The sequence below is a fragment of the Ursus americanus genome, chromosome 19 (genome assembly GCF_024610735.1).
Source record: "Ursus americanus isolate L20-20 chromosome 19, mUrsAme1.1.p, whole genome shotgun sequence".
Classification (NCBI taxonomy): domain Eukaryota; kingdom Metazoa; phylum Chordata; class Mammalia; order Carnivora; family Ursidae; genus Ursus; species Ursus americanus.
Genome location: NC_142145.1, coordinates 34,344,840 through 34,370,147, shown reverse-complemented (window position 1 = coordinate 34,370,147; position 25,308 = coordinate 34,344,840). Strand labels below are relative to the sequence as shown.

The 25,308-nt window shown below is 54.9% G+C and overlaps 1 protein-coding gene across 3 annotated transcripts in view; it reads right to left on the bottom strand.

Moving 5' to 3' along the window:
* Nucleotides 1-1,981: 1,981 nt before the first annotated feature.
* CELF4 (CUGBP Elav-like family member 4) overlaps nucleotides 1,982-25,308 on the bottom strand; it is a 292,693-nt gene continuing 269,366 nt past the window's right edge. The window contains exons 9-14 of one of the 3 annotated variants that reach the window (XM_087869859.1): nucleotides 24,420-24,485; nucleotides 22,976-23,059; nucleotides 17,908-17,991; nucleotides 13,078-13,156; nucleotides 12,501-12,672; nucleotides 1,982-4,134 (exon numbers count right to left, since the gene is read on the bottom strand). In XM_087869859.1, the coding sequence (XP_087725985.1) occupies nucleotides 4,108-4,134; nucleotides 12,501-12,672; nucleotides 13,078-13,156; nucleotides 17,908-17,991; nucleotides 22,976-23,059; nucleotides 24,420-24,485 (512 nt within the window). In that variant the 3' untranslated portion in view covers nucleotides 1,982-4,107. Of the gene's footprint in view, nucleotides 4,135-6,152; nucleotides 6,235-12,500; nucleotides 12,673-13,077; nucleotides 13,157-17,132; nucleotides 17,278-17,847; nucleotides 17,992-22,975; nucleotides 23,060-24,419; nucleotides 24,486-25,308 lie in introns of those variants that run through there. The other 2 variants (XM_087869858.1, XM_087869861.1) reach the window with 2 other exon arrangements.

Here is a 25,308-nt window from a genome sequence, read left to right as displayed (position 1 = left end):
ATCTGGACCCTGTGTTTTCATCTCTCCTCTCAGTCAGCCATACCTGGAACAGGACAAAACTGGTCAACCCGCTTCGTGGCCCAGCTCCTGAGGGGGCAGTTCCCGGGGGCCCCACGGCCCCTGAGCTTCAGCAATGGAGGTCAGGGAGAGCTTTGGCAGAGAGAAGGATACCCAGTGGGGAGGGGAAGCCAGTGAGGCTCCCTGGGGTCTGAGGGGGAAGGGGGAAGTGGTGTGGAGGCTGTCATCCTCTGGCTTTTGGCTGCGAATGTCCAACAGAAACCATGGTTTTGAATAGCCTGAGGCAGATAACCCAGAGAATTCCTTAGAAAACACCTACTCAGGGGCGCCTGGGTGGCACAGCGGTTAAGCGGCTGCCTTCGGCTCAGGGCGTGATCCCGGCGTTATGGGATCGAGCCCCACATCGGGCTCTTCCGCGATGAGTCTGCTTCTTTCTCTCACTCCCCCTGCTTGTGTTCCCTCTCTCGCTGGCTGTCTCTATCTCTGTCAAATAAATAAATAAAAATCTTTAAAAAAAAAGAAAAAGAAAAAGAAAAAGAAAACACCTACTCATTCCTCACGGGGGAGCATAACACCTGATGTGATGTCATGCCCTTTGCAATGAATTCTTTCAAGAAGGTCAGCTCCCCACAAGCTCCCCAGAATGGGCAGGCAGGCTCTTGCCTGGGCTCACAGCCTGGTGGGCAGGGGAGAGTCTCATCGTGGAATCATCTCCACAGTTAAGGCTTGAAGGCTGCCCCATTTCCTAATGCATTTGGGCTAACATTTCACAGGCGAGTTCTAGAAACAAGGATTTGGCCATTGGTCTGGGAACAGAGGTGGGAAGAGAGGATGGAACACGGGGTCTAGGTATTACTCTGCAGTTGGGGCCCTGACCTCTGCTTTCTATCACCCTGATTCAGAGAAGACATCTGAGGGCTGAAGCCATTCCCCACTCTCCCACAGGAGGGCACAGACGGACCGACAAGGACCTTTGTCTACCAGTACTCCTGTCTTCTCCCTGACCAGGCCGCTGAAACCCGGAAGCTTGCCTGCCCCCTCACATGGAAAGAGATGGAGACCCTTGGGGGGCTCTGCCCATTCCTAAAGCAGGCCACAGGGCTGAAGGGACTGAGACAGGCTAGAGAAGACAGTCTGTCCCAGGACAGGGGCTGATGAATGCTCGTGGCTGACGTGCCTCTGTCTGGGGTCTCACCTCAGAAGGACCTGCTCCCTCCTTGCCACCTCTTCACCCCCAAGTCCTGGTTCCCATCCTTCCTCCTTTGGAACCCCCCCAACACACACACACACACACACACACACACACACACACACACACACACACACAACTTTCCTTCTCAACCTTCCCCCTGACTGTCAGGGTTTGGACACCTCTCTATGTCCTAAGAGAGAGGTGGGAGCACGCCAGGAAGCTCCTCTCTCTATACCCCCCCCCCCCGCCAGAACCCTGACTCTGAGGGCATCCTCTAGAAAGGGTTTCTCCATCCACATAAGCTGTCAATGCAGGGCAAGTTGCAGGACCAAGAGAAAATGCGCGGTGGCAAGTTGTGTGCTCATCCTTCCTTGACTGCGGTCCCTGCCTCCACTGCCTCCTTCCCAAACACCTCACCCCCACCCCAACTCAGGACAGGTGGCCTCAGTTTCCTCCTGTTGGGGAGGAAAGGGGGACTTTCTGTTGCATCTGGGCACTACGGTCATCTCTGCCCAGGAACCAAAAGAATGGGTTTACAATGGAGATTTCCAGAGACACACCACAAGATGTTTCACAGTGTGGAACGGGGCCTCCTTTTACTGCCCCCATCACCTCCCAGAGAGCACTCCATACGGCTTAGGTTCCAACCGAGCGCCTGGGCAGCACAGGGACTCCGGGGAGGGAAGGACCAGGTTATTGCCAGGGGGCCAGCCTTGGGCCCGCGAGGCACAGCTGGCCAGATTCCAAGAAGCACAGACCACTGAAGAAGTCTTGTTTTTTGTTTTAAACTGTGCTTTATTTAGGGCTAAGCTGGAGAAAGCGTCATCCAATAGTTACAGAAGGTTACAAGGAGTTTTAGGGAGTTGAGTGTGAAAAGAGCAGTTGTACTGAACTGCGGCTGTTTTTTTTTTTTTTTTTTACATCTGGACATCCTAAAAGGAGGAGCCAAGAGAAAGAAAAAGAAAATTTAAAAAATAATAATTAACCAACAAAATAGACAGAAAGAAAGGAAAGGCAGGAGGCCTAAGAGGAACCAGACAGTTGTTCTAAAGCAAAAAAAAGGGGGAGGGATGGTAGGTCCGAGAGCCCCCTGGCCTCCTGATGACCTGGACATCAATGAGAGGAGGATATCAAGGCAGAATGCCAAAGCAAGTCTTCCCAACGGTGCAAATAAATTATAATAAATATGTTATACTTTAAAATATATGTGTTCTTAAATAATTCAGTGTTTTTTTCTGATTCTGAGTTTTTTTAAGCAATGTCTTTTTAACTGCTCTAAAGTCATTTACCAAAGATAAATATCGTGCTTTCATTAAATAGTTTTCCTTGTTTTTTTTCTCTATCATTACAATTAAAAGTCCTACAAAATATGCAAATTTATTTACAGAAAAACAGAGCCGGCATCATTTAAACATCCCTGTTTTTCAAAATTCCTTGTAAACAGTTTCAGAAATTCTTCAAAGATTGTTTATTTTTCTCTCTCTTGTTTAAGGTTTTTGTGTGTGTGTGTGTGTTGTTTAGTTGTTTTAAGATGAATTTCCCAGGTCTCCCTTGCCCGGAAAGTCTCTGGAGCAAGCATGGAAGGCGAGTGAAGCGGCAGGTGTCGAGGGCTTGCGGAGAGCGGGCGAGCGCGCGCAGCTCCCGAGCGAAGCAGGCGAGGGCGGGCGGCGGGCCTTCCAGCGACGGCGCGGCCCCCACCGGCGGGGTGAGCGGCCGGGAGCCCGCAGGTCTGGGCGAGTCCGGCCTGGCCCTCGGGGTGCACGGTGTCCGACAGCACTCGCGGGGAGAAGGGATCGATGCTCAGTCTAAACTCTACAAAAGTACAGTCCTACAACATCTGGGATTTTAGCAGTAACGCTAACTTCTATAAGTTTTTTTTTCCTTTTTTATTTTTTTTTTATTTTTTGCTTTCCTCTAATTTTTCTTCTATTATATAGGTATTTTAAACTTCTCCTTTTTAAAATTCTGTACAACTATTATGATTTTAAGAGGGGGAAGAGTTAGAAGCATTTACAGACTTTTCACAACAATTATCTTGCCTTGTAAGTCCCTTTTTTCCCCTCCTTGTTTTCTCACACTTCACGGTTAATGAGTTTTAATATTTTTGTTGCTTTCCCCGAATATCCACCAGTTTGTTCATCTTAACAGCTCCGTCCAGACATATAATACAGAAACCATAGGAAAGTGTCCTAGACTTGAACGAGGGTAATCAAAGCGCCTCTCAAAGTATCAAAGAACTATTATCTTGCTGTTTTAAAAGCATTGAAGCATTATTTTTCCTTTTTTTTTTTTTGTTTTTGCTTTTTTTGTTTTTTTTTTTAATTTTTTTTATTACATTTTTCATAGAATCGCTCTAAGCTGTTTCAAGAACAGCCATGAGGCAGGAAGGAGGTTCTCCTCCAACCCCCTCTATTTGACATAGAGCTACACAGCTGCAATAAAAAGTTTGGTCCTTTGGTCCCTAAATAGCTAAAGGAATGACAGATAGAGATGCTCAGTGGCGGCCTCCCAGCCGCCCCCTGGGGACCAGGCCCCGCCACACCGCTCGCCCCAGCCTGCCTCAGGCGCCCACGGGCTGGAAAAGCCCCGGGGATCGGTAAGCAGCGTCTCTTCCCACTTCCCAGCCCTTCAGCCTCCCCATCTGGTCTCAAGTTATTTTGTTTTAAAGTTGCCTTTTTTGTGTTTTTTTTTCTCATTTTTCTTCATCTTCTTGTGTCATATATATTTTCCCCCAAACACGTGCCCTCTGAACTCCACAGACGCTATACTTTCCTTGAAGAAATGTTACAGTCACAGAGAGTGTCTGGAGTCTTCAGCTTGGTTGATATTGGCTGATATGTCAAAGGTGTCATCCAGCAGTTCTCATTTATAAATAGAGAGAGAGAGAGGTTTGTTTTTTAATGTAGCCCGTTCAGCATCCTGCCCTAAAATGAAGAAAATCAGGGCTGATTAAGCCAAGAGAGGAAATACAAAATGCATCCAAACACCAAAAGGACCCTGCCTCAGGGGTTAGGGTGGGAGCTCTGGGGGATGGCGGGAGGGAGGGGAGAGACCAGTATGAGAATTAGTCATGATCATGATACGTAAAAAAAGAAATCGACTCTTCTGTTCAGAGTAAGAAACCACTGGAGGTCTAGTGGCGATGGTTGTAGCTTGAGGTTTGGTTGTTGGGAGAGGGGTCTCGATTTGGGTTCCTTCAGAGTTGTGGAATGGGGGGGGTGGCTAGATCTAAGGGAAGAATTTGGGACTATGGGATATGAATTCACAATTAAACCGATGTCTGGGGGATCTAGCCCAGATACAATATGTATACAGAAGCCTAGCAAACAAGACAGCAAAAATCTAGCAGCCCAGCCCCCTCCTCCCCTGCTTGAGGAAAAGAAGCAAGACATCTGTGACATGAATTTCGCCGAACCCTTGCCCAGTTTCCAGCCAACCGCTTCTTTCCCAAGGTCAGTAACGATTTGCGAGGCTATGTATATATATGTATATCTGGATATATGTGTAGAATATATTCACCTGCACATATGTGGATATACATGGATATGTGTGTATGTATATGCATAGATACACACATACACACACACACACACAGAATATTTTTCTCATACATGCCAGGGAATTTAGAGGAAATTCAGAACTTCGAGGGAGTGCATGGGAGAACCTAAAAAAAGTTAGAACGGATTTCATCATCAAGCTTAAATAAATTAACTCAGTTCTCGATTTTGTTTTGAATGGTGACTTTTTTTTTTTTTTTTGGTGTTTTGTTTTGCTTTTAAGAAAAAAAATCATGATCTGACTAGAATCAGAAGGAGAATGCTTAATCATTGTGAATTAACAAATGAGACTCATCTCCATTATAGCAAGCAGCTTCCACTTATACATGGGGGTGACTGGTTACATCAAGAAAGTTAGAACTGCAAAGCCCCCAGTTGAGGGGACAACGTCATGCGTATATCAATCCATGCTGGCAGGTTTTTCACACTGTTGATTCAACAAACAGCAAACCGTACACAGCAGTCTAAACAATTACAACACCAAATAAAATAATAATAAAAGTAAAAAACACTTGTCAAGGACCCTTTTTCAGTTGTAAACAGAAAGGTGCATTTTGCTTTTGTCAGTACTGTTTTTTCCAAACCAACCAAAAAGCCCCCCCAGCCCCCGTCCCCCGCCTCCCCTCCCCACATTTAATTTAGCAGAGATGGCTACAATACAAACCTTACAATTGTCACCAGGCTCTCTCTCAGAGGCCTCTGGCTTTGTACTCTAGTTTTTTTGGTTTAGAATTTTTTTTTTAAATCATTCTGTTACAGTAGAGATTTTGTTTTTGGTTTTCATTTTTGTTTTTCCTTTTGAAGTGAGATTTAAAATAGCCTAACTGGAAAAAGACCAGACCTAGAAAAAGTGTCAATTGAAAAAGGCCCCCAAATTTCTAGAAAAAAATAAAATCACAATATTTTCAAGTGCAAGTAAATCAACCACGCATAGATATTTTTTAAGATGTTTTCCTTATTTTTAAGAAAAAAAATAATGGTTTGCACAGTTAAATGATCCCATGTTCGATAATTCAGGAATTCATCTTTATTTTTACTATTTTTTTTGTTCTTTTGTTTTGTTTTTTTCTCTATGTGACATCTAGAGAAGCATAAAAAACGCTGAACAAGAAAAACCAAACAACAGAAAGTAAAACCACTGCAAGCACCAAGAACAAAACAAAAATGAGCACAGCAAAAAAGATTGTGGCAGCACAAAAGTCAAGAAAATGCACGTGTGATCATGACTGGCCAATCATCAACTGATACAACATCCAAGAAAAACGCTCCAATCACAGCACCTCCACGAAACTTGACGGCAATTGTCATGCAACCGATTCTTAGCCTTGTTACATGACGCCATCATGTCACACTGTGAACTTTGAGTTGATTTGAACTTACGGATGGGGGACTGTTTTCTCCACTCTCATGTGATTACGTGAACTTTATTCCTAGCTCAGCGCGAGACTGTGGTAGATTTGACTGGCCCTGGTTGGGTTGTTGGAATTTGATTGAATGACAAAAGAAGAAAAGATTTTTATATATATTTATATATGTAGAGAGAGAGAGAGAGAAAGAAAGGACAAGAGAGTGTGGGCAAGGGGGAGGGAAGAGGTAGGGGCAGGTCGGGTGGGGTTGGGGACTGTGGGAGGGCAGGGACAGTTGGGTGGAGGGTGAAGAAGGGCAAGGAAAAGTTAAAACAAAATCAAAAGGAAAAATATTTATACAGCATCAGACCACAGCATCAGTCTAAAAGCTCTGATGAGAGAACAGCAGTCAAATCATAAGAGAACTGAAAAGAACTCAAAGGATGGAGGAAGCCGGCAGACGAACGACGTGGGCACATGAACACACACACACGCACACACACGCACACACGGTTGTTTATGCAGACACGTGGTACGCTGTGAACAGTAGCAGAACCTCACACAGGGCCACTAAGGGCATCCATCATGCGTCGGGAAGAGGAGGAGGGGCGTGGGCAGTTTGGCAAGAGGGCTAGGAAAAAATAAAACAGCTCCTCAAACCACCGTGGCCAGCAAGCAGATCAGGGAGCACGCTCTCTGTCTCATATCACCCCGTTCTCTCTCCCCCAGGGGGCCACGCTCTCTGCACCCCCCAGCCTTCTGTGGCCTGTGCACCAGTAGGGGGAGCCTGTCAGGGTCACCCTGACCGGCAGGGTCGATCAGACGCTGGCTAAGGTGACTTGTATCCGAGGGGTCCATCCACGGGGCACCGTGCTGCCGAAGTAGAGTCCACACTGACAGCGACTCGGTCCTCCCGCCCCTCTGGTCCGCCTTGGCCACCCTCCCCAGAGAAGGGCGTCCCCACCGCAAGAGCACCCACTGTGTGATGTTACGGTCCTCTCCTCTTCTGCTCCGCCTCAACCCTCTTTCCTTAGAACCTCCAGAAAACGAACACCCTCAGTGTTGAGACTGAGAGTAAATCACATCAGTGTTACTGGAATTCTATGAACACACCTCGGCATTGCTGATTTCATTTCACGGTCACCTCACACCCTTTGCTGTGCTCCCAAGATGGCCCATGTGGCCAAAGTGATGCTGCTCCCGGGCACGCGAAGCCTTTAGAAGGCTCCACAGTGCTGACCCATGAAAGGGCCAGAAGGAAGACTACTGGGCGCTGTGCAGGGGGCGTCCACCAGGGCCAGGAGTACTATGGGCCTGGGTCTCCAGTCTCTGCTGTCACTTCTGGTCCGCTGGCCTCTCCTACTCTACCTCGTCCTCCTCTGTTCCCTACACCCCTGCATGTACATCCTTCTAGACCGCCCCATCTCGCAGGCCCTTACCTGCCTTCTTTACTGGTGGAGCCCTGGGTGGCTTGGGCTGAGTCTCCTCCTCTGTCAGGTATCATCGCATATTTCTACTTTGAGTTATCTTCTGCTCTCCTCACCACTTCACGGTCCTCTGCCCTAAGCCAGGGATTTGGGGGTTCCAGCCCTACCCCCTCCTCATGGTTACCGCTGAGCTTGCTCCCCAGCCCCGACGCCTCTGCACTCGGCTTATCTGCAGGGGTTTCAATCTGCCAGGCTTCTACACAGAGCAGACTTTCACTCTCAGCTTTGTATCTTTCTTCAGGGAGTGTGGAAGGGAGCCTGGGATCTGAAATGTCACTGTGGATAAGCTACCAAGTCGCTGAGGGGTGACTCTATTTTAAGTGCATAGCCAGCCTCCAGCTTTGCCTTCACAGAAGAGCTCTTCCTCCACAGTGCCCTGCCTGCCCATCCAAGTGGGCTCTTGCTCTTCCAACAGCAGATCTCCTGCACTCAGACCAGGGCCCACAGCATGCCCGAGAGGTCCTGACATGCCATCCTCCCCTGCGTTTCCAGCCCTTTCCAAAAGAAAACCCTTAGACTCACCCAGGAGAGCCAATGGGCTGGTCCCTTTGGGTGGGAGAAGGGGCCTATGTGCTGAGGAGGGCAGTGCCACCAGGTGTCAGCGATGGCAACTGCAACGAAGGGGCCCCCTGGGATCTTCCTCCCTCCCCCACCCCCCCACTCCTGAGCACCCCAGGGGTGCCCATTCTTCCCCACTGGACCCTTTGCCCGCCCTCAGTTTGCCTCTAGCGGCCCTTCGTGCCTGAGCCATCCTGGGGCCTGACGATCCAAGCTGACCATCACACGGCACCTCCCCAAAGCCCCGTGTGGGGAACGTCTCGTACACACTCCTGCCCCTCACACACGCACATGCTTGGCCCGACACACAAACATGCTGTCACACTCATTCAGCCCCTTGGGAGCCTCCCCAGGGCTCTGCACGTGCCCAGCTGACTAGCTGACTACTCTGTTAGGGAGCAGCTGGACCCCTGCCTGCAGGGGTGACCCCTTCTTGGCCACCCTCTCAAAGATGTCACAAAGCACAGCCCAAGAGGTGGCAGCAGGGTCACTGACCAGCAAGGGGAGCTTGAATCAGGCCTGGGAAGCTCCAACTCACGACCTGGGAGAGGAAATTAGGGTCAGCTGAGCCAATTCAGACGCCAGGTTCTGCACACGGCTGGGCTCCGGCCAGAGAAGGCCCAGACCCAGAGCCGCCGCCCAGCCCCGTGCAGGTCAGGCCCAAAGCACCCACTCCTGCACAGCTCAGAGCAGACACGGTGCAAAGCACACTGAGAGCTACAACCCAGGGCCCAGGAGAGAGAGGACTCCCACTGAAGTCAGACACGCTGCCCAGTGTCCTCCAACCACAGAACCGGCCCTCGGCTTGGGGCCCAGCGTGTGCTACTCATCTCTGGGGCGGGACAACGGACTTGGGTATTCTGCTCACTGGCTGGGGACCTGGCCACATTTTTGCCCGGTCTTCCTACCTTTCCTTCCTCCCTCTTAGTTTCCTGGTAAAGATTTCTTGGAGAAATCCCCACCATAGTACAAGGTTAAGAGCCCAAGCAGCCAGAGGGGCAAGGGTATCAGAGAAACCAGGAGCGGGTGGGGAGTCACACCCTCAGGAGACATCAGGATTTGGGGAGCCAACCTGACCCCACCCCACCCCACCCAGGCCGCACATTATGGAACCAACACCCAACCACGCTCCCCGCAAGCTGCCCTGCTGGGGCCCCCTCCTCCCCGAGACCTGCCACACTTCTGTTCTGACCTGGCTCTGGCCCCCACGCTGTGACTTCGCCTTTACCACTGCGGGTGGCCAGCCGGGCCCTGAGATCCCTCCACCCCATCACCACCACCACCACCACCACCACCACCACCACCACCACCACCCCCCCCGGCCCCTGCCCTGCTGCTCAGGCTAGCCCTGCCCTTCTGAGCATCTAGGACTCATCATTTGCAAACACCCTTTACTGGCCTGTAAAATCGTGGGGTTTTTAGCTGCTTTTGCACAGTTTCCTCCACTTCTTGCTGCAGTCCCCAAGTCTGCGCCTTGTCTCAGCATCTCCTTCTGTTACAGCCTCTAACAGTCTCAAGTTGGAAAGCCTGAAATCACCTTTTGTTAAAATGCTGTCTAAATGGATTAAAGGTCAACTTTATTTGTAGGAGTTATGTTATGTCATAGTTTTTCAGAGACTGCTTAGCAGGGAGATGTCATGACAGGCCCCCTCAGATATTCAGGACAGGACTCTGGGGTGGGAGGGGTGGGGGGAGGATAGGGGGAGGGCGGGGGGGGGGGGTTGGTGATCATTCTCCTTTACTTAAAGGCATTTAAGAGCACAGCCTCTGGCACAATGCTCCAGCACGAATGGAACCCTGGCAGTACCACTCAGTAGGTGATAGGCAAGTAACTTAACCCTTCGTGCTCCATCTTTAAAATGAGAAGAAAGACAGTCACAGCGATACAGTTACGCCTTAGACTTGTAACCTGTAAGAACTGTGCCTCGCGTACGGTAAGCACCACGTGAAGTCTGGGTTCTGGGCTGCCTACTCCTGGTTTTCCCTGGGAGAAGAACCCCTCTGCTTTCTAAACCACGCCTCTCAAGCCCTCACTCCAACTGTGGTTCTACCCCGTGGGCCACTCCTACCTTCTGTCCCAAAGAGCAAATCTGCCTTACTTACCCCTTCCTCCGGGAATTTCTCTGACCTACAGCTTCTATCCTTGCTTGTGTTTAATTGCACATAGGTCTAGGAGGCTAAGACAAGCTGCTTTCACGGGAGGCACAAAACAGACCCAGGGGGCCCCTCGGAATCTCAGGGCACGGCCCCGGAGTGCACCTCCTCTTTAAAAATCCTCTGATGACTCCGACACCTTAGTTTCATTAATGTGGCAATGGAAGCCCAAGAGGTCGTACCTTCATGGCAGAGCTAAGTTTATCTATGAAAAAGGGCTCTCTGTCCAGAAAGGGCTGCTCTCAGTGACCAGCGCCACGTCCTGCGGTCTGGGCTTGCTGAGCCAGAAGCTTCTGCAGGCAGGACGGTGACCCATTCGTATCTGCAGGCCAGTGCCAAGCCCAGGCCAGAGATGGGCTGGGGGGGGGGGGGTTCCGCTCAGGAGGCAAGAGAGGTGGCTTTTGCTTCTCCTTCTCCAGCCATGCAGAGAGTAGAGGCTCCAACACCCTCTTTGACTGAGTGAGTGTTGCTGCTCCCGGGTGGAAGGGGGGGGGGAGGGTTCTGCCAGCAGTGGTGGGATCTGAAGGGAGACTGGGAAATCAGAGATCACCCCCCCAAACTCCAGATTCTGAACCTCCACGTGAGTGGCTAACTCTCACGCGCTGGGCCTGGTCTTTCTCCCTACCCTCTTCATCTCGGGTCATGGCAACTCTGCTCTTCCAGTCGCTCTGGCCGAAAGCTGGGGGTCATCCTCCACTCCTTCGTCGCACCCACCTCCAATTCATTATAAACAGCATCTGGCTGTTTGGAAGGCTCTGCCTTCCAACAACACCAAGAACGCAACTCCCCCCTACACACTGACTGCTGTTGCCCGGGACTGAGTGGTCCATCACCAGACTTCTGCTTGGTCTCCCACAGGCTATCAACACAGCAACTAGTGATCGCTCTGACATGCAAATGGGTCACGCCACTCTTCTACTCAGAGCTCTCCAACTGCTCCCCGACACCCACTCCCCCATTTCAGAGGGGAGGCCTGCAGGGGCTGCATGAGGTGGTCTCCCTCACCTCTGGGGTCTCCTCTCCCTCCCTGCCCTGTGCTTGCTCCCCTCCAGCCACGTTGTTCTGCTGCTCTCCAACACAACACCCCGCCCTCTCTTTGGAGCCTTTGCACTGGCTGTTTCTTCAGATGAAAGACTCGCTCCTCCAGATGCTGGCGTGGCTCCCTGCCTCACCTTCTTCAAGTCTTTGCTTGAATGTCACCTACTCAACAAGGCCTACCGTAACTACCTGACTTAACTGTAACCAACAATTCTGACACACTATATAATTTACACTTTGGCCATATGTCATTGTTTATTGTCTGTCTCCCCTTCTAAGGACAAGGGTTCTTGTCAGTCTTATTCAGTGCTGAGTCCCAAGTACCTAACAGTAGCTGGTGCAGAGCACTGCTCATGGGAGTGGAGGGGCAGAGGGCTGGGAGGCCTGCCTCTGGCCTGTGGGTGAGCTGGGCCTACAGGAGCACCCAGCAAGGTGGGATACCAGGCTGAAGGAGGGCCTGGAACATCTCCCCCTATCCCGCCTTTTCCCAGGAAGCTGCTTCACCCAAGGGAACAAGTGGCCAACTGTGTCTTCAGCCGCAAGGCAGAACCCAGACTGAGCAGGAAGGGGTGACAACTGCCCACTCCTCATGGCCTTTGGTAAAGCAGGCAGGGTAAGTGGCCCCAGTGCTAGGCCATCACCCTCCTCAGCTTCTGCCCCAGGCTGACTGAGCTGTGGAGAACTGGAGGGATGAGGGGGTCAAGTGTCTAAAGGCCACCAGCCCTCAAGGCAAGAGAGATGGGAAGGGGAGAGCCAGGGAATCCAGGAGAAGGCCCAGGAGACGTGGACAGCTCCCCCTCCCAAACTCTCCCAGCCCTGAGCTTGCCACAGGCTCACCCCTGGGTTTTCTGGCAAACAGGATTGCTAGTGTGGACCTCCTAGATGGCCCAGGGCTCGCCCCACCTTCTCAGAACGCTTCCCTCACTCCTGCTTCTCTTGGCTCTGCAACAGGGGGATGGCCACGCCCATTTCTGCCGGTTGACCACAGCTCTAGGCCTGCCCCAGGCACCGGGTGAGGAGCAGGTCGAGCTGGGCGCAGCGGGTCCAAGGCAAGCGAGGGTCCAGCTCAGGAAGGCTAGAGGAGGCGGCGGGTCCGACCGGTGTCCCTTCCCCAACCCCCCGTCCCCGCGCCCCGGCCGCCCCCGGTTACCTGTGCGAGTCCTGGTCTCCCCCGGGGGACGCTCCCGCCGGCGCTCAGTATGGGCGATTGGCGTCTTTGGGCCGCTTCAGCTGCACCTTGAGCCTCTTCATGCCGATCTGGAAGCCGTTCATGGCCTGGATGGCGGTCTGCGCGCTGGCCGGGTTGTCGAAGCTCACGAAGCCTGGCGAGACACGAGGGACGAGGGCCTGGGTTTCCACGGGGCCGCCCCGGCGGGGAGGGGTGGGTGGGGAGAAGGGCGGGGCCCGAGGGCGGGGCGGGGCGGGGCTGCCGACGGCCCCTCCCTGCGCTCCCGCCTCACCTAGGGCAGGAGGAGGGCCTCGAGGCTCCTCCCCCCCCTCGGGCCCCGCCCCGGCCCGGCCTCACGCCCCCCACAGCCCGCGAGCGCGCGGCCCCTCCCGGGGTGGGCGTGTCTGGGGCTCCAGGCCTCGCCGACCGGCGTCACCGGGCCGGGCCTCCCCAGCTCCACCGCGGCTTTGGGCGGCGCCACTCTCCTGAGCGCCCTCGCCCCCCACCCCGGCCGGCCCCGGCACCTCAGCCCTCTCCTTCGGTGGGAGGGCGGACACACCTGCGGGTGGAGGAGTTTATTGGACACTGTCCTCCCTGACAGGAGGGGGCCTGGCAGCGGGAGGGCACAGGGTGCCGGCCTGGGGAGAGAGAGGAGTGCGAGGGGGAGGGAGGGGGCACCCCGGAGAAAACCTCTCCTCCGCCGTTTCCAGCCGCCCCCCTCGCGAGGGCCGAGGGCCGCCTGGCCGCGGGGTAGGGCAGGGGCTGACAGTCCTCGCGGCCCTCCGCCCCCCTCCCGATCCTTAGCGAGGCTGCCCCCAGCCAGGCTCCTGGCGGACACTTGCCTAAATCCAGTCCGCCTCGCAGGAACCCACCGCTTCGCGCCCAGGGGCTGCTGGCACTTCCCTTTTATTTAGTAAAATTCCAAGCCCTGGGAGCCGGTGCTCTTGCCCCGGATTCTAAGCGCACCAACTGATGCATCCCCTAGGAACCCCTCACGGTATCTATAATAACAATAGTACTACAAATTAACACTGGTAGTAAAAGTTCGTTGAGAGCTTTCTCTGTGGACCAGGCACTGCAGCAGTGCTTTTCACAAGGTCACTCAGTCACTCCCCCCAACATCCCAGAATGAGATAGAAAACCATCTATGGCTCCCAGTCACCTTCAGAAAACAAGCAGCTCCCAGTTGGGGATGGGTAAGGTTCTGAAAGTTAGTTTAGAAGTCACCCTTTGGGAACTTTGAACGCATCTCCTTACAGAGACTATGTTTCGCATCAGCATTTCCTAAACTGGCCCTAATCTGTGCTCCTGAGAAAGGGACTTCTGTGGTCAAGTAGGCTTACCACGGTGCCCCTCAGCGGCAGTTCAAGGCACATTAACAAAATAAACCCCCACCTCCCACCCCAAGTTCTCCAGTAAATAGACATTTATAGCTTTATTTCCTGGAATTTATTTGACTTTAGAGGCCCTTTCTCCTGTAAAATGGACTTAGATCCTGCGAAATATATGAAAGTTTGGCGAGGTTCCCAGGCCATCCTGCAAACATGTCTCATTTAGGGTGCTTGTCCCCACATGGCCTCTGGATATGTAAGTGATAGGTGTGCAGACCCCCACTGAAGCAGTAGCTGCTTTCTTGGCTAATTGTCCACAGTACATTGGGCCTGTCCTCAACCTCTCCTTCACCCTCCCCGTGTGGTGACTCTTTTTACCTCTGCGCTAGGCACTGCCTCCATGGGTCTCTTTCCTCTTTCTCTTGACTCCTCCCAGCTTTTGCTCATGTTTGCTCACGTTTGCTCTTGCAGCCGTGAGCCATCAAAGATGGGGGGCGGGGTGCACCTGCAGTAAGTGTCCTCAAGAGTGGGTGCCTGTGAGCTCAGATGGCAGGTGACCCAGGCCCGGAGAAACATAACTGACCCCTGTACAAGTCCATATGCCAAAACAGGAGCGATCTTGGGTCACCCTTAGTCGGAGATCAGCACCCCTGGCCGATCCACCACCCCATGACCTCTCTGCCTGATGCGCACAGTCAAGTCTTCGCAGAGCAGTTTTCACACGTGTGAACTGAAAGTCCACTACACTGCTCTCCCCCAGCCTTAGGGGGGTGGTTGAACTAATCTCTCCCCCTGCTGGGAGAGAGCGCCTAACTGAAGGGGGCACCCCCTCCCTGCGTTGGCCTGCTAGCACAGCACTACCAGCTCGGACTCCGCCTCCCCACCTGCCCCCTGCCCTCTGTGGCTTTTTTTGCAGGAAACAAATGTGAGCAAAGCAGGGAGGAGTTGGGAGAAAGATAAAGGGGCTGGAGGTGCTATGTAGGGCAGAGGGGTAAAGGGAAGGACAGCGGCCCAGTGGGGAGAGTGGGGAATAAGAGGTCCTGGAGGGAAGAAGCCCAGCCTTCATAGGAGAGTTTAAAGTCTCTGGGAGCTCAGGGGTTGGGAAGGGTTCCAGCTCAAGGGAACGTTTCTTCCTCAGCTAGTTCTGTTAACTGGTGAGTAGTCAGGGCCGCTCAACAGGGCTCTGGACACCATCTCCCGTTTTTATGGTTCCCTGGACCGTGTTCCTCCCCCCAGAGCCTCCTCCCCCATCCCTCCGGGCCCTGAGAAGGCTCCTGCCTCCCAGACGGTGGGAAGCCATGTGGGGAGGATGCCCTCCTGGTGTCCCCCCCGCCCGAGCCCTTCTTCCAACATAGCAAGTACTTGCGCTGCACATCAGCTCACAAGGCTCCTAGAAGATTCTCTTTATGCTTCTAAAGAGCCAGTGGGGGACTCTCAGGGGCTCACTTCAACACAGGACCGCATTTACTCAAAGACAACCCCTCCTTTGGGGAATAAGCACCTCCTGAGGGTCTGCTCTGGCAAAGTCCCTCGCACACAACAGCTCCTGTAACCCTCACACCGCTCCTGAGAAATGACCGCCGACATCCTCGTTTCACGAACGAGGACACTGAGGCTCAGATTTAAATGCCCTGCCTAGGAATGAGCACTGGAGTTTGTTCTCACACTAAAGGCCTCTGGGAGAGTTGCCAAAAGCTCAGCTGCCAAAGCTAGCAAGCAAGACCCCATGGGGCTTAAGGAGGAAGCACTGGGCCAGGCGGCTTGCCAGGAGCCCATCCTTCTCTAAGGCCAGCGGGTGTTTAGCGCTGGAAGTCTGTTCGGGAACAGAGGAGAGAGCCGGAGTAGAGGGAAACAGAGGGGGATTTTCAGAAAAAGCAGGGAAAAAACCTTGGTCCTGGAGAATTTAAATAGGCAAATGGTGGGGCTAGTGTCTGGGGCAGACTCGAAGGAAATGCCTTTATAAAATGGGCTGCGTCCCCAGCTGGGATGGCACAAAGGCTCTGAGGACGTGGCCAGAGAGCAAGCCTGCTGGCCCAGGTGCCCAGCGCTTGGCGGGCTCCCAGCAGCGTCTTCTGCCGTCTGTAACATCTGAGCCTGATCTAAAGAGCAAACGCAACGTTCTCCAGTGTGTTGCTCTTACATACATAACCGTAATTTGTCAGCAGAAATACCAGTCAAACAGGGGAGGGGTGCACCGCTGTCTTTTGCTTTTGCTTTGTTTTCTCATACCCAAAGAGGAAGGAACTGCTGGGATAACTCTATGCCCTCCAAGTACCACACGTGTCCTGTGGTGGCTGCCAGAGGGGAAGGGACCACGGTGCAAAGATCTTGACCACTTTGGGGACCACGCTCTAAAACCTCACGCCGTTCATGGTTCTGCAAAGTGCGTCTCCAGCCTGGCTCTCCTTCACCTGTGTGTGCTGATGCTTCTACACACTTGTGCGGTCTCCCCCCTACCATCCCAAGCCGCGAGCGGGGCTCCGCAGGCAACCCAGGCCCCTACTCTGTCCTCACAGGCCCAGAATCTGGGGTTCAACCTGGAGGTCTAAGCTTCTGGCTGACTCAGCTCTGGTTCCATGTGTGGCTCTCTGGGGACTGGACTCCTCACTCCTTTGGGACTCGTGAGTGGATCTTGCCCCAGAGGAAGGGCTGATGGAGGTGAAAGGAAGCCAGGAGAGGGGGCTAAGGAGGAGTGGAGGGGAGAGGTGTGGGAATGAGGTGGGATTCCAGAGGTCTAAAGCAAATCCAAACACAGGGTGGCCAGTTGAATTAAAATTTCAGATAAATAATGATAATTTTTCTACCATAAGCATATCCCCAATATTGCATGGAACACATGGCACGAAGTATCTGGGACACACACACACACAAAAATGCAGCCATTGTTTATCAGAAATTCCAATTTAACTGGCACCCTGTATTTTATCCGACAACCAGATTCCTGGGTCCTCCCGAGTCCCCTGTCCCATCTCGCATCCTGCCACCAAGCACACTTCCTAAAATATGTATTTTTATTCTGCTACTCTCAGGTCAGGGGCCTCTCACCGTCTCCCACTGCTTCCAGCCCAGAAGCAGCGTCCTCCTCTGACTGGTCAGCCCTCCCAGCGCAGCCCCTCCCTCGTGGCTGGCCTCCCCTGACCCCTTCTCCCCAAAGCCTCCTGCTGCTTCCCCAGTCACTGTCCCTCCCCTCTCCTCCCGCTCCGGCTCCGTGCCCATTCGGTTCTCCCTCTTCTCCCTCCGTGGAACTCCCTCCCCTTCCTCACATCTGTGTACAGCCACCTGCCTTTCTCTTTGCTCCATTACTTGGTGCCTTGCAGACTTCAGTGCTGCGCAGTAGGCATCATTGTCATCTAAGCTCAGACCTGAGGCTTCCTGAGGGCAGGACCAGTTTGCTCTTCCTGACTCCTCAGCAATGTGGCTCTGGTGGCCTGAGGGAGTGGTGGGGGAAGGAGGGTTCAGTGGATGGCAGGAGGGGAGCAAAGAGCGGGGTAGACAGAGAAGGGCGGCAGGGGCAGGACAGAGAGGTGGACAGAGGAGGCCAAGGGGCAGGCAGGATGGGGGCCTCAGCAGGGCAGACCCCCCACCCCAAGGATCATGCTCCATGTCCACCAGGGCCTCTGGAATGGCCAGAGGAGGGGATGCTGGGAGAATGGGCTCTGTTGGATGCCCCCACCGCCCTGACCCCAGGTGACTCCTGCCCCTTCTCGGTGGGTGGAAACTGGGCCTTGTGGAGGGCAGGGAACCTGTCTCTTGGACTGGAATGGGGGAGGTGGGTAGCGCGGGTGGGGGGCAGGGGTGGGCAGGGAAAGCCAAGAAGCCAAAAGAACAGTAGCAGAAAGAAGAGGGGTGGGGGATGGAGGCTGGGGGCTGGCCCTTAGGGAGCACCCGGGGGTGGGGGCGATGTGAAGGAGGAGGTTAAAAGCAGTCGGACACTGGTAAATTGGTGCGAGCACCGCCCTGTCCTGGGTGAAGCTAGTTGGTTTGTTATCTTTACCCACCAAAGCATTTACTTTGGTTAGTCGCCCGATCCACAAACACTTTCGAGGAGATGACATTACCGAAAGGGAGGAACATCTGCATCAGCTCAGCGTCCCCAAACTCCTGGGGCAGATGGTAGATGAACAGGTTACAGCCCTCGGGCCCTGCGGTGGGGGGGGGGGGCGGGGAGGAGGGATGGCGGGGTGGGGGGAAGAGAGAGACAGAGGAGAGGTGAGCGAGTTAGGCAGCGGCAGCAGGGAGGGGGGCAAGGTTGGGAAGGGGGGTCTCATCCAAGATCCAAGGGCGGCCACTGAGGAGTGGGGACTGCTGAGCCCCAGTCTGAGCTCTGGTCTCCGCCCTGCCCTTGGGCAGGTCACTGAACCTCTGTGCCTCAGTCACCTTTGCTGCGAAATGAAGCTGTAACAGGGTGCCTGGCAACTCGCTCCAGAGGCGGAGCTCACGAGTGAAGGGGGCCACCTTGCCAAGGCCGGATCAGCCTAGGAGAGGAGGCGCTAAGGAGAGGGAAGGGAGACCTGGGAGGGTCTGCCCCCGCCGCCCTCCAGCCCAGCGCCTGCTCTGGAATCGCCCTGGGGCAGCTACGCCCGTGGCCGCCGCCACAGACAGGCCCCAGCTCAGACCACGCCCACAGAGTGGCCGCTGCTCTGGCCCACCTTCCTCCACTCCCCGCAGCCACTGCTTCCCATTGGGTGCGCAACGGTCCCTCCTTCCCCTCCCCCAAGCCCCACACTCAGCCCTGGCCCTGAGAGCAGAAATCAAGACTTCTCTTGTCTCCTCCCCCAGGCTACGTGCACAGGAGGCGCTTCAGGGCCTGGCTGCGGGATGAGCCTGCGTACCCACAAGCCTCCGCCCGTGGAGCTCCCCATTCCATGACAAGGAGAACAACCCTGCCCCTTCTATTGCATGAACTACAGGTCAGCCTCCTCGAAGCACTTGAGATGTATGTTAAGTCACTTAATCTTCCTGCAGGCAGTGCTATCATAGCTCCCACTCCACAGAGGAGGAAACGGAGGCCCAGAGAGGTTAAGTCACCTGCCAAACGTCACACAGCTGGGGGTGGCTGGATCCAGGATATGGACCCAGACCATCTGCCTCTGTAGTCTGTGCCTTCCCCTCTCTACCTATCATAAATCTCCACGCCCCAGAAACGCTGAACACTGTTGAGGCCTTTGGATTTCTGAAATTTCCAGACCGCTAAAGAGTTACATTTTTCTTTTTAAAAAACCAACATGCTCAATTTTCACTTTGAAATAGAAATCTTTCCAAGACGATTCGTCTATGTCTTGCCATTTTAAACAAAGTATGCCACATATTTTTAACCTTTTAAAATGCGGTCGTTCCAATGATTGTTTCCAACCTGCGGAGGCTGTGCAAGGAGGGGGCTGCCTTTGTTAGAGGTGTCCCAGAACCAAGGTGCTGACCAGAGGCTGGTAGGAACTAAGCGCGAGCTCGAAAAGTGAAGGTAGTGAGGCTCCAACGTGGGCAGCTATGTGGCTTTCATGGCCAGAACCCTGTGGTGCTTCCCTGGGACAGGTGAAGCTGCAGGTAACCCAGTTCGGGAGCAAGTCTCTTAACCCTCACTCTCCTCAGTGCTCTTTCCAAAGACTCCTCTGACCACCAAAGCCACCCTCTGAGCATCTGACCTCCCCGCCCTGCACCATCTGCCCTCCCCCTCCCGCCCTCAGCCTCTGCTCAGGGGCCCAACCACTGTCTCCCAGGCAGACTGCCAGCTGACGGCGCATTCAGAACCGGCGCAAGTGCAAGGGTCCTGAGGCCCTGCTGCTGAATTCCCCCAAGCGCTGGTGACCCTTCCCTTCCCCCGTCTCCAGCCACACCAGGTTCTCCCTGGTTCATCCTTGGGGAATGTGTCCCTTGGTGGTCCCCGGCTCCATGTAGGTCCCCATGGGGTAGGAACCAGCTCAAACGCCTGATCTAAGCCACACTTCTTCCAGGACTCCCAGCTAGATAGTCCCCATATGCTCTGCCTCTTCCGGTACTAAGTCTACAGTCTGTGGTCTGAGGCTCTTTCTGCTTTAGGTCTGGGAGGTTTTCCCTCCAACCAAATTGGGAGATCTAGGGATGGGGTATTAGCCTTCTCTTGTCCTCCTGTCTCTCCTCCAGCACTGCCTTCCTTCCTCCTTCCATCCCATTCTTCAGTTCTTCCCTCAGTGCTCCACCCCATGCAGCCAGCTGCTTTGAATTTGGGACCCTCGCTTCAAGTTCTGCAAGCTGCTCTACATGGACGTTATGTTTATTCAACGTAAAGATTCAAGAAGCCTTTGAGGCCAGGACCCCTAGGCTCGTCCCCGTCAGTATGGTATGCAGGTGAGCTCCACAGGAACGGCTCTCCCAGCTCCAGCCTAGCACCGCCCCTCCGTCCTTCACCCCTCATCAGGGAGCCTACACATCACCTTCTACCCCCAAGCCCTCCCTGCATTTCCTCATCCACAGATCCTAGAGCGTCCAGATGGCAGCGAGGACTGTGGACATCAATCTGGTCCCACCCAGCCTTTGGAAAAATGGTAAAACAGAGCTTCAGAGTCAGAAGATGGTTGCCCTGACCACACTGTGGCCCTGGGTGCAGCCAGGACTCCAGCATCCCTGGGGGTCACCTCGGCCCGTCGGTGGAGCGGACAGCCTCCAGGAATTCAGACATCTGTTGGTTTTCAGGCTCAACTCAAAGACAAAGTGTTGGAAGGAGGCTGTCCCCAGCAACCAGTGTGTCCAGGTATTTCAATGACATCACACAGGGGAAGGAAACCATGACAGAAAGGGTCAACCACTGGCATGGCTGGAAGAACACAGCCTCCCTTCTCACCTGCGCCTCAGGCAACACTGTGGACAAGGCTTTGGGCTGGCTCCAGCCCACCCCAGCCTATCTCCCTGCCCCGTCCCATCCCCAGGCCCAAGCTCACCTCATACTCCACAGCACCCATGCCTTTGCTCCTGTTCTCCCTGCCTTGAATGTTTGTCTCCCCAGTTCTGTGTGCTGAAGACCTCACCCTCTGAGGCCCCCAGAGCCTCCTCTGATGACGCTGTCCCCGGCACCCTGAGCTCACGTTCATATAAAGCCTGGTTCTGTACACATCTGGGTCCATGATTCACCCCTCCCCATGCCCTGCTTCCCCATGGGGCTTATCCAGTGCACAGTCAGGGAGAATGTGGACAACAGCTGGAGATCCTGAGATCCGAGAGCTGGCTGGGAGGGGACTGGTCTGGGGAGCAGGGCACAAGGTGGGGGTGGGGGGTGGGGAACTGTAGCCACTCAGAGATGGAAGGAAGGTCTGAGAAGTGGAGAGAGAGATGCATGGGGTGGAGAAGAGTGTAAGGCAGAAGGAGCAGGGAGCAGATGGAGGGGCTCCCTCTGTGTAAGGCCAGTGCTAGGGCCTATCCTGTGTGTTGGTCAGAGCAGCACTGATCTGCAGCTGTGTGTGTGTGTGTGTGTGTGTGTGTGTGTGTGTGTGTGTGTGTGTAGCAGGGTTTAGAGACCCCTGAGCCCACAGGCTAGAGTGATGCAGGGCGTTGACTGCAGGCTGAGGGTGGGTCAGCCCAAGGCCAGTGGGGTGACAAAAGCAATAGCCCCTGTGGGCACAGCGCTCTGTTCTGGGTGGGGGGGGGGGGAGGGTGGGCAACGCTCCTGGCCCCCACCCCTCAAGGCTCCCACTCCTCATGGCTCTGATCTGACTGACGTGACACTGGAAGAGCCGGACTGAGGGGAGGGAGGCAGGGGCGAAGCAGGCTGGAGGGCCACAGCCCAGGAGCGGCCGCTCTGGTGGAGACAGAGCTGCGGCACCATGCCCTCCCCTCTTGAGCAGCAGGTGGCCCAGAGGGCACCCAGAGCTAGAGCCAGAGCGAGCCCAGCTTGCAGGCTGTGGGCAGGGGTCCCGCTGCACACTCCTCTGGGCTCCTGCAGCTTGGCTCTCCGGGACATGAAGAGACGATGATAAGGATCTCAGGAGCTGCCCCATGTGCGTAAACTGGGGTGATGGGCATCATGGGCAACTTTGGAGGGGTGACAGTTGGTGAAGGAAGGGCTGTGTGCACAGCGAGAAATCCATAGAAAATTGCTGGAGTTCCAGGGAGAATTGAGCTCCTTTGAGCGTCATGCTTCCCTAGTGACCGATGCTGGCTATCCTCATTTTACAGGTGAGGACATCAAGGGTCAGAGGGCAGGAGGTGGCCAAGCTGGGAGTCAGACCCAGAAGGCTGTGCTTCAAAGCCCAGGCTCTCAGCCATCTGGGGCCTGTGTGGGGCCTGTCTGACCAATGGGTTTGGACTAGCAGACCACTGGGGTCCTTTCCAGAACTGACCTACCTCCCTTGGCTTTGGGAGAGTCTTCTGCAGGGACTACGAGCCGGCTACCCCCTGGCCAAGTGGGCTTCCGGGGCAGATGTGGGGGCCTCACTGGCAGGGTGACCTTTTCGTGGGGTGGGGAAGGCAAGACCTTGTTAGTATTCCAGCCCCTCACACTGATCTCTCCGTGAGCAGGTCCACAGAGTCCCTGAGGGTGGGCTTACTTCTCCAGCCTCCTGTGGGTCTCTAGGCTCTGGAATGGGAGGACACTGAGGGTCTTTATTAGATCCCAGCCTCCCAAACCCCACTGGCATTGCCTGGCCTGCCCCGTGCCCTGTGCACACCAGGACCTCTGGATGTGACTTTTTAGGAAACCCTTCATCCACCAGGCTGCACTGAGGCACTCGCGCCCCCTCAGCTGCCCGTGGAGTCCCAGCCTGGGAGCTCCAGCTGTCTCTCTCAGTCACCCAGAGGATACGAGTTCTCCTCTCCGTGAAGAATAGGACTCCTTACTCCTGCCCCACTCCGAGCATTTCTACTCCTTTCCCTTCCTCTCCACTGGCCAAATCCTGTCCATCAGGGGAGGGGGACTCTTGGACTTCACCTCTTCCACGTTCCACCTTTCTGACCTCCTACCACTTGGGCTTGCAGAGCTGCCCTCCAGAAGCCCACCTCTGTGCTTGGATTGGAGAGGACTGCATCTTGCAATCCTGCTGTCTTCACACAACACACAAACGTGGTCACCTTTCGAAAGAAACAGCCCAGCCAAAGGCCCAAATGAATAGCCTCTTTGGGGACAGCACGGGGTGGGGAGGAAGCCCCAGCTCAAAGACTCACCTTCTCTCTGTTGCTGGGGGATCATTGGAGGTGGCTGAGGAAAGGCCTGGCTTATCTGACCATAGGCAGCAGGGTAGGCGGCTGCTGGAGGGCCAAAGAGAAGAGGCAAGAGGGAGAAACGGCAACAGTGACATGGAGAGAGACAGAGTGAGAGGCAGGAAGAAAGAGAGAAACTTCAGTGTTGAGCAGTAAAAGCAGATCAGCCAAAAAGGGCATTTTAGCTTAGCCGCTTAAGATAAAGCCAGCTGAGTGTGCGTGTGTGTGTACGCGCGTGTGCTCACAGGCTTGGGGAAAGGCAAGTTTATTCTGCAACAATGGCCAACCCACATGCGTGGATAACCCACAATAATGGATTACCAAAAACACTGGCATGCCCGGGCCAGATCAGCCACACCACGGGGACCCCCACTGTCTGAGCCACAGCTGACTCTGGCACACATACCCTGGCCCACTCAGATGGCACCGGGGATCCCGCCAGGGGGTGGTCCCCAGGGGCAGAGCGCTGAGCTGGACAAACCTGGTGCTTTCTGCATTCCACGGGGAATGGTCAGAGGCGGGACAGGAATGGCCGCCCCTTCCTCAGCCTGGCCTGGCTCCCAAGGGTGCAGCATGTGAGGTCAGAGCTCAGGGTCCCAGCAGGTGGAAGAGCTTCCCCTGACCTCCAGATGTGAAAGGCCAGCTTCACCAGAACCCCCACATTGCCCTCAGGGGAGATCTCGCTGGCTCTTTCTGACCTGGCCAGGCAGTAGGAGACCAGCGGCCAGAGATGATTATGGTGTGTGTGAGACAGAGAATCATGGCCGACAGCGTGCCCTGGGCTTCCTACAGTGGCTCACCGCCTTCCCACTCAGTGACCTAAGGCTGTCTGCTCGCCTCAAGGATGTCTCTTCTCAGTTCTCCTTTTCTCTACCTCTGGCTGCCTACCCTCCCTTGTTCCCTCTCATATTGCTGGAGCCCCACTCCTGCTACCTGTATGTGGCAAGGGGGGGATGGGGAGGCAGAGCTGCTTCACTTCCAGGGTCGCTCCTTCCCTTACATCCGGGCATCTACACTTGCCAGGCCAGTGATGTGAACTCTGGCCTCACCCCCAGTGGTGCCACATGGCTTGGCGCTCCTGGACAAACCAGCCCCGGCAGCACCATGGTTGGGGGGGGTGCGGATATCTGGCCTCACCGATGAGTAACTGCCCAGCAAGGTCAGGGCTTCGGCCTGGCTCACCTACTCCTCTGAAGTTCTGACCACCCACCACCGCCAAGGGTACCCCGCCGGCGCAGGTAAACTTTGCCTGAACGCTAGCTGTCCAGGCGGAGGGGGTCCTCTCCCCGGAGAGCCCTCCCTCCACCTCCCGTTCCCCTCCCCCTCCCCCCCAGTCTGGACCCAGGCCTGGGGTGGGAAGGGGGCGCTGGCCCCCGGGCATGAGGACTGGGGACGCGAGGATACTAACGACCTGCGTACTGCTGCACTCCAGCGTAGGCCTGCTGCAGGGGGTCCGCGGCAGTGGGGCTCTGCGCTGCAGGGGAGCCAAGGAAGCAGAAGTCAGTGGTGCCCATCCAGACCAGCCTCTCCCAGCCATGCCCACACGATGATGCTGTGGCGCACAGCTCTTCCCAGCCACTGTGGTGTCTGTCACCACCCTGCCTGAGGGCTGGGGAACACAGGCTGCTGCCAGTGGGGGGAAGGGGGGATGGGTGGCTCACTCAGAAGGCTGGGAAGGGCTGGGAAGGGGATGCCAGAGGAGGCCCTGACCATAGGGGGCTTGATGGGAAGATCCCGGAGTGACCCGGTCCTGGAGAATGGCTGAGGGACAGCAGGTGAGGGGGCTAGAGGCTACCAGCACAAGCTGGGGGCAGATCCCCCAGTAAAATAAAGGCCATGGGAGGCTTCATCCCACCACTCTGTCCTCAAACCCAGGCACCTCTCCATTAGTCTCTGGGAGTTTGCATCAGGCATGGAGACCTTGCACTCCGAGGCCACGCCTGGGACACCCTCTGCAGGTGGCTGGGAAAGGGGTGGTCCCCATCGAAACTGAAGCACCACGAGACCAAAGACCTTCCTCCCACCTGATGTCATGAATCTGGGATGTCTACTGCCCAGTGTGAGGAGAGGAGCCTTAGGCTGATACTCTGGCAAATAATCTGGAGAAGCTGGACTGGGGAGAAGCCTTGGCTCATTTCTGTGGCCTCTGCTGTGTCTACAGGTGCTGCAGGTAAAGGTTGTGTGGGCACTACACTTGGTGACCAAGGCTGCTGATGACTGACGCGGTAGGGTGCTGGCCCTGGAGGCCCAGGGAGGCGAGTGGGGACAGATCCAGCCTCAGTATGTTTGAGGCAGAC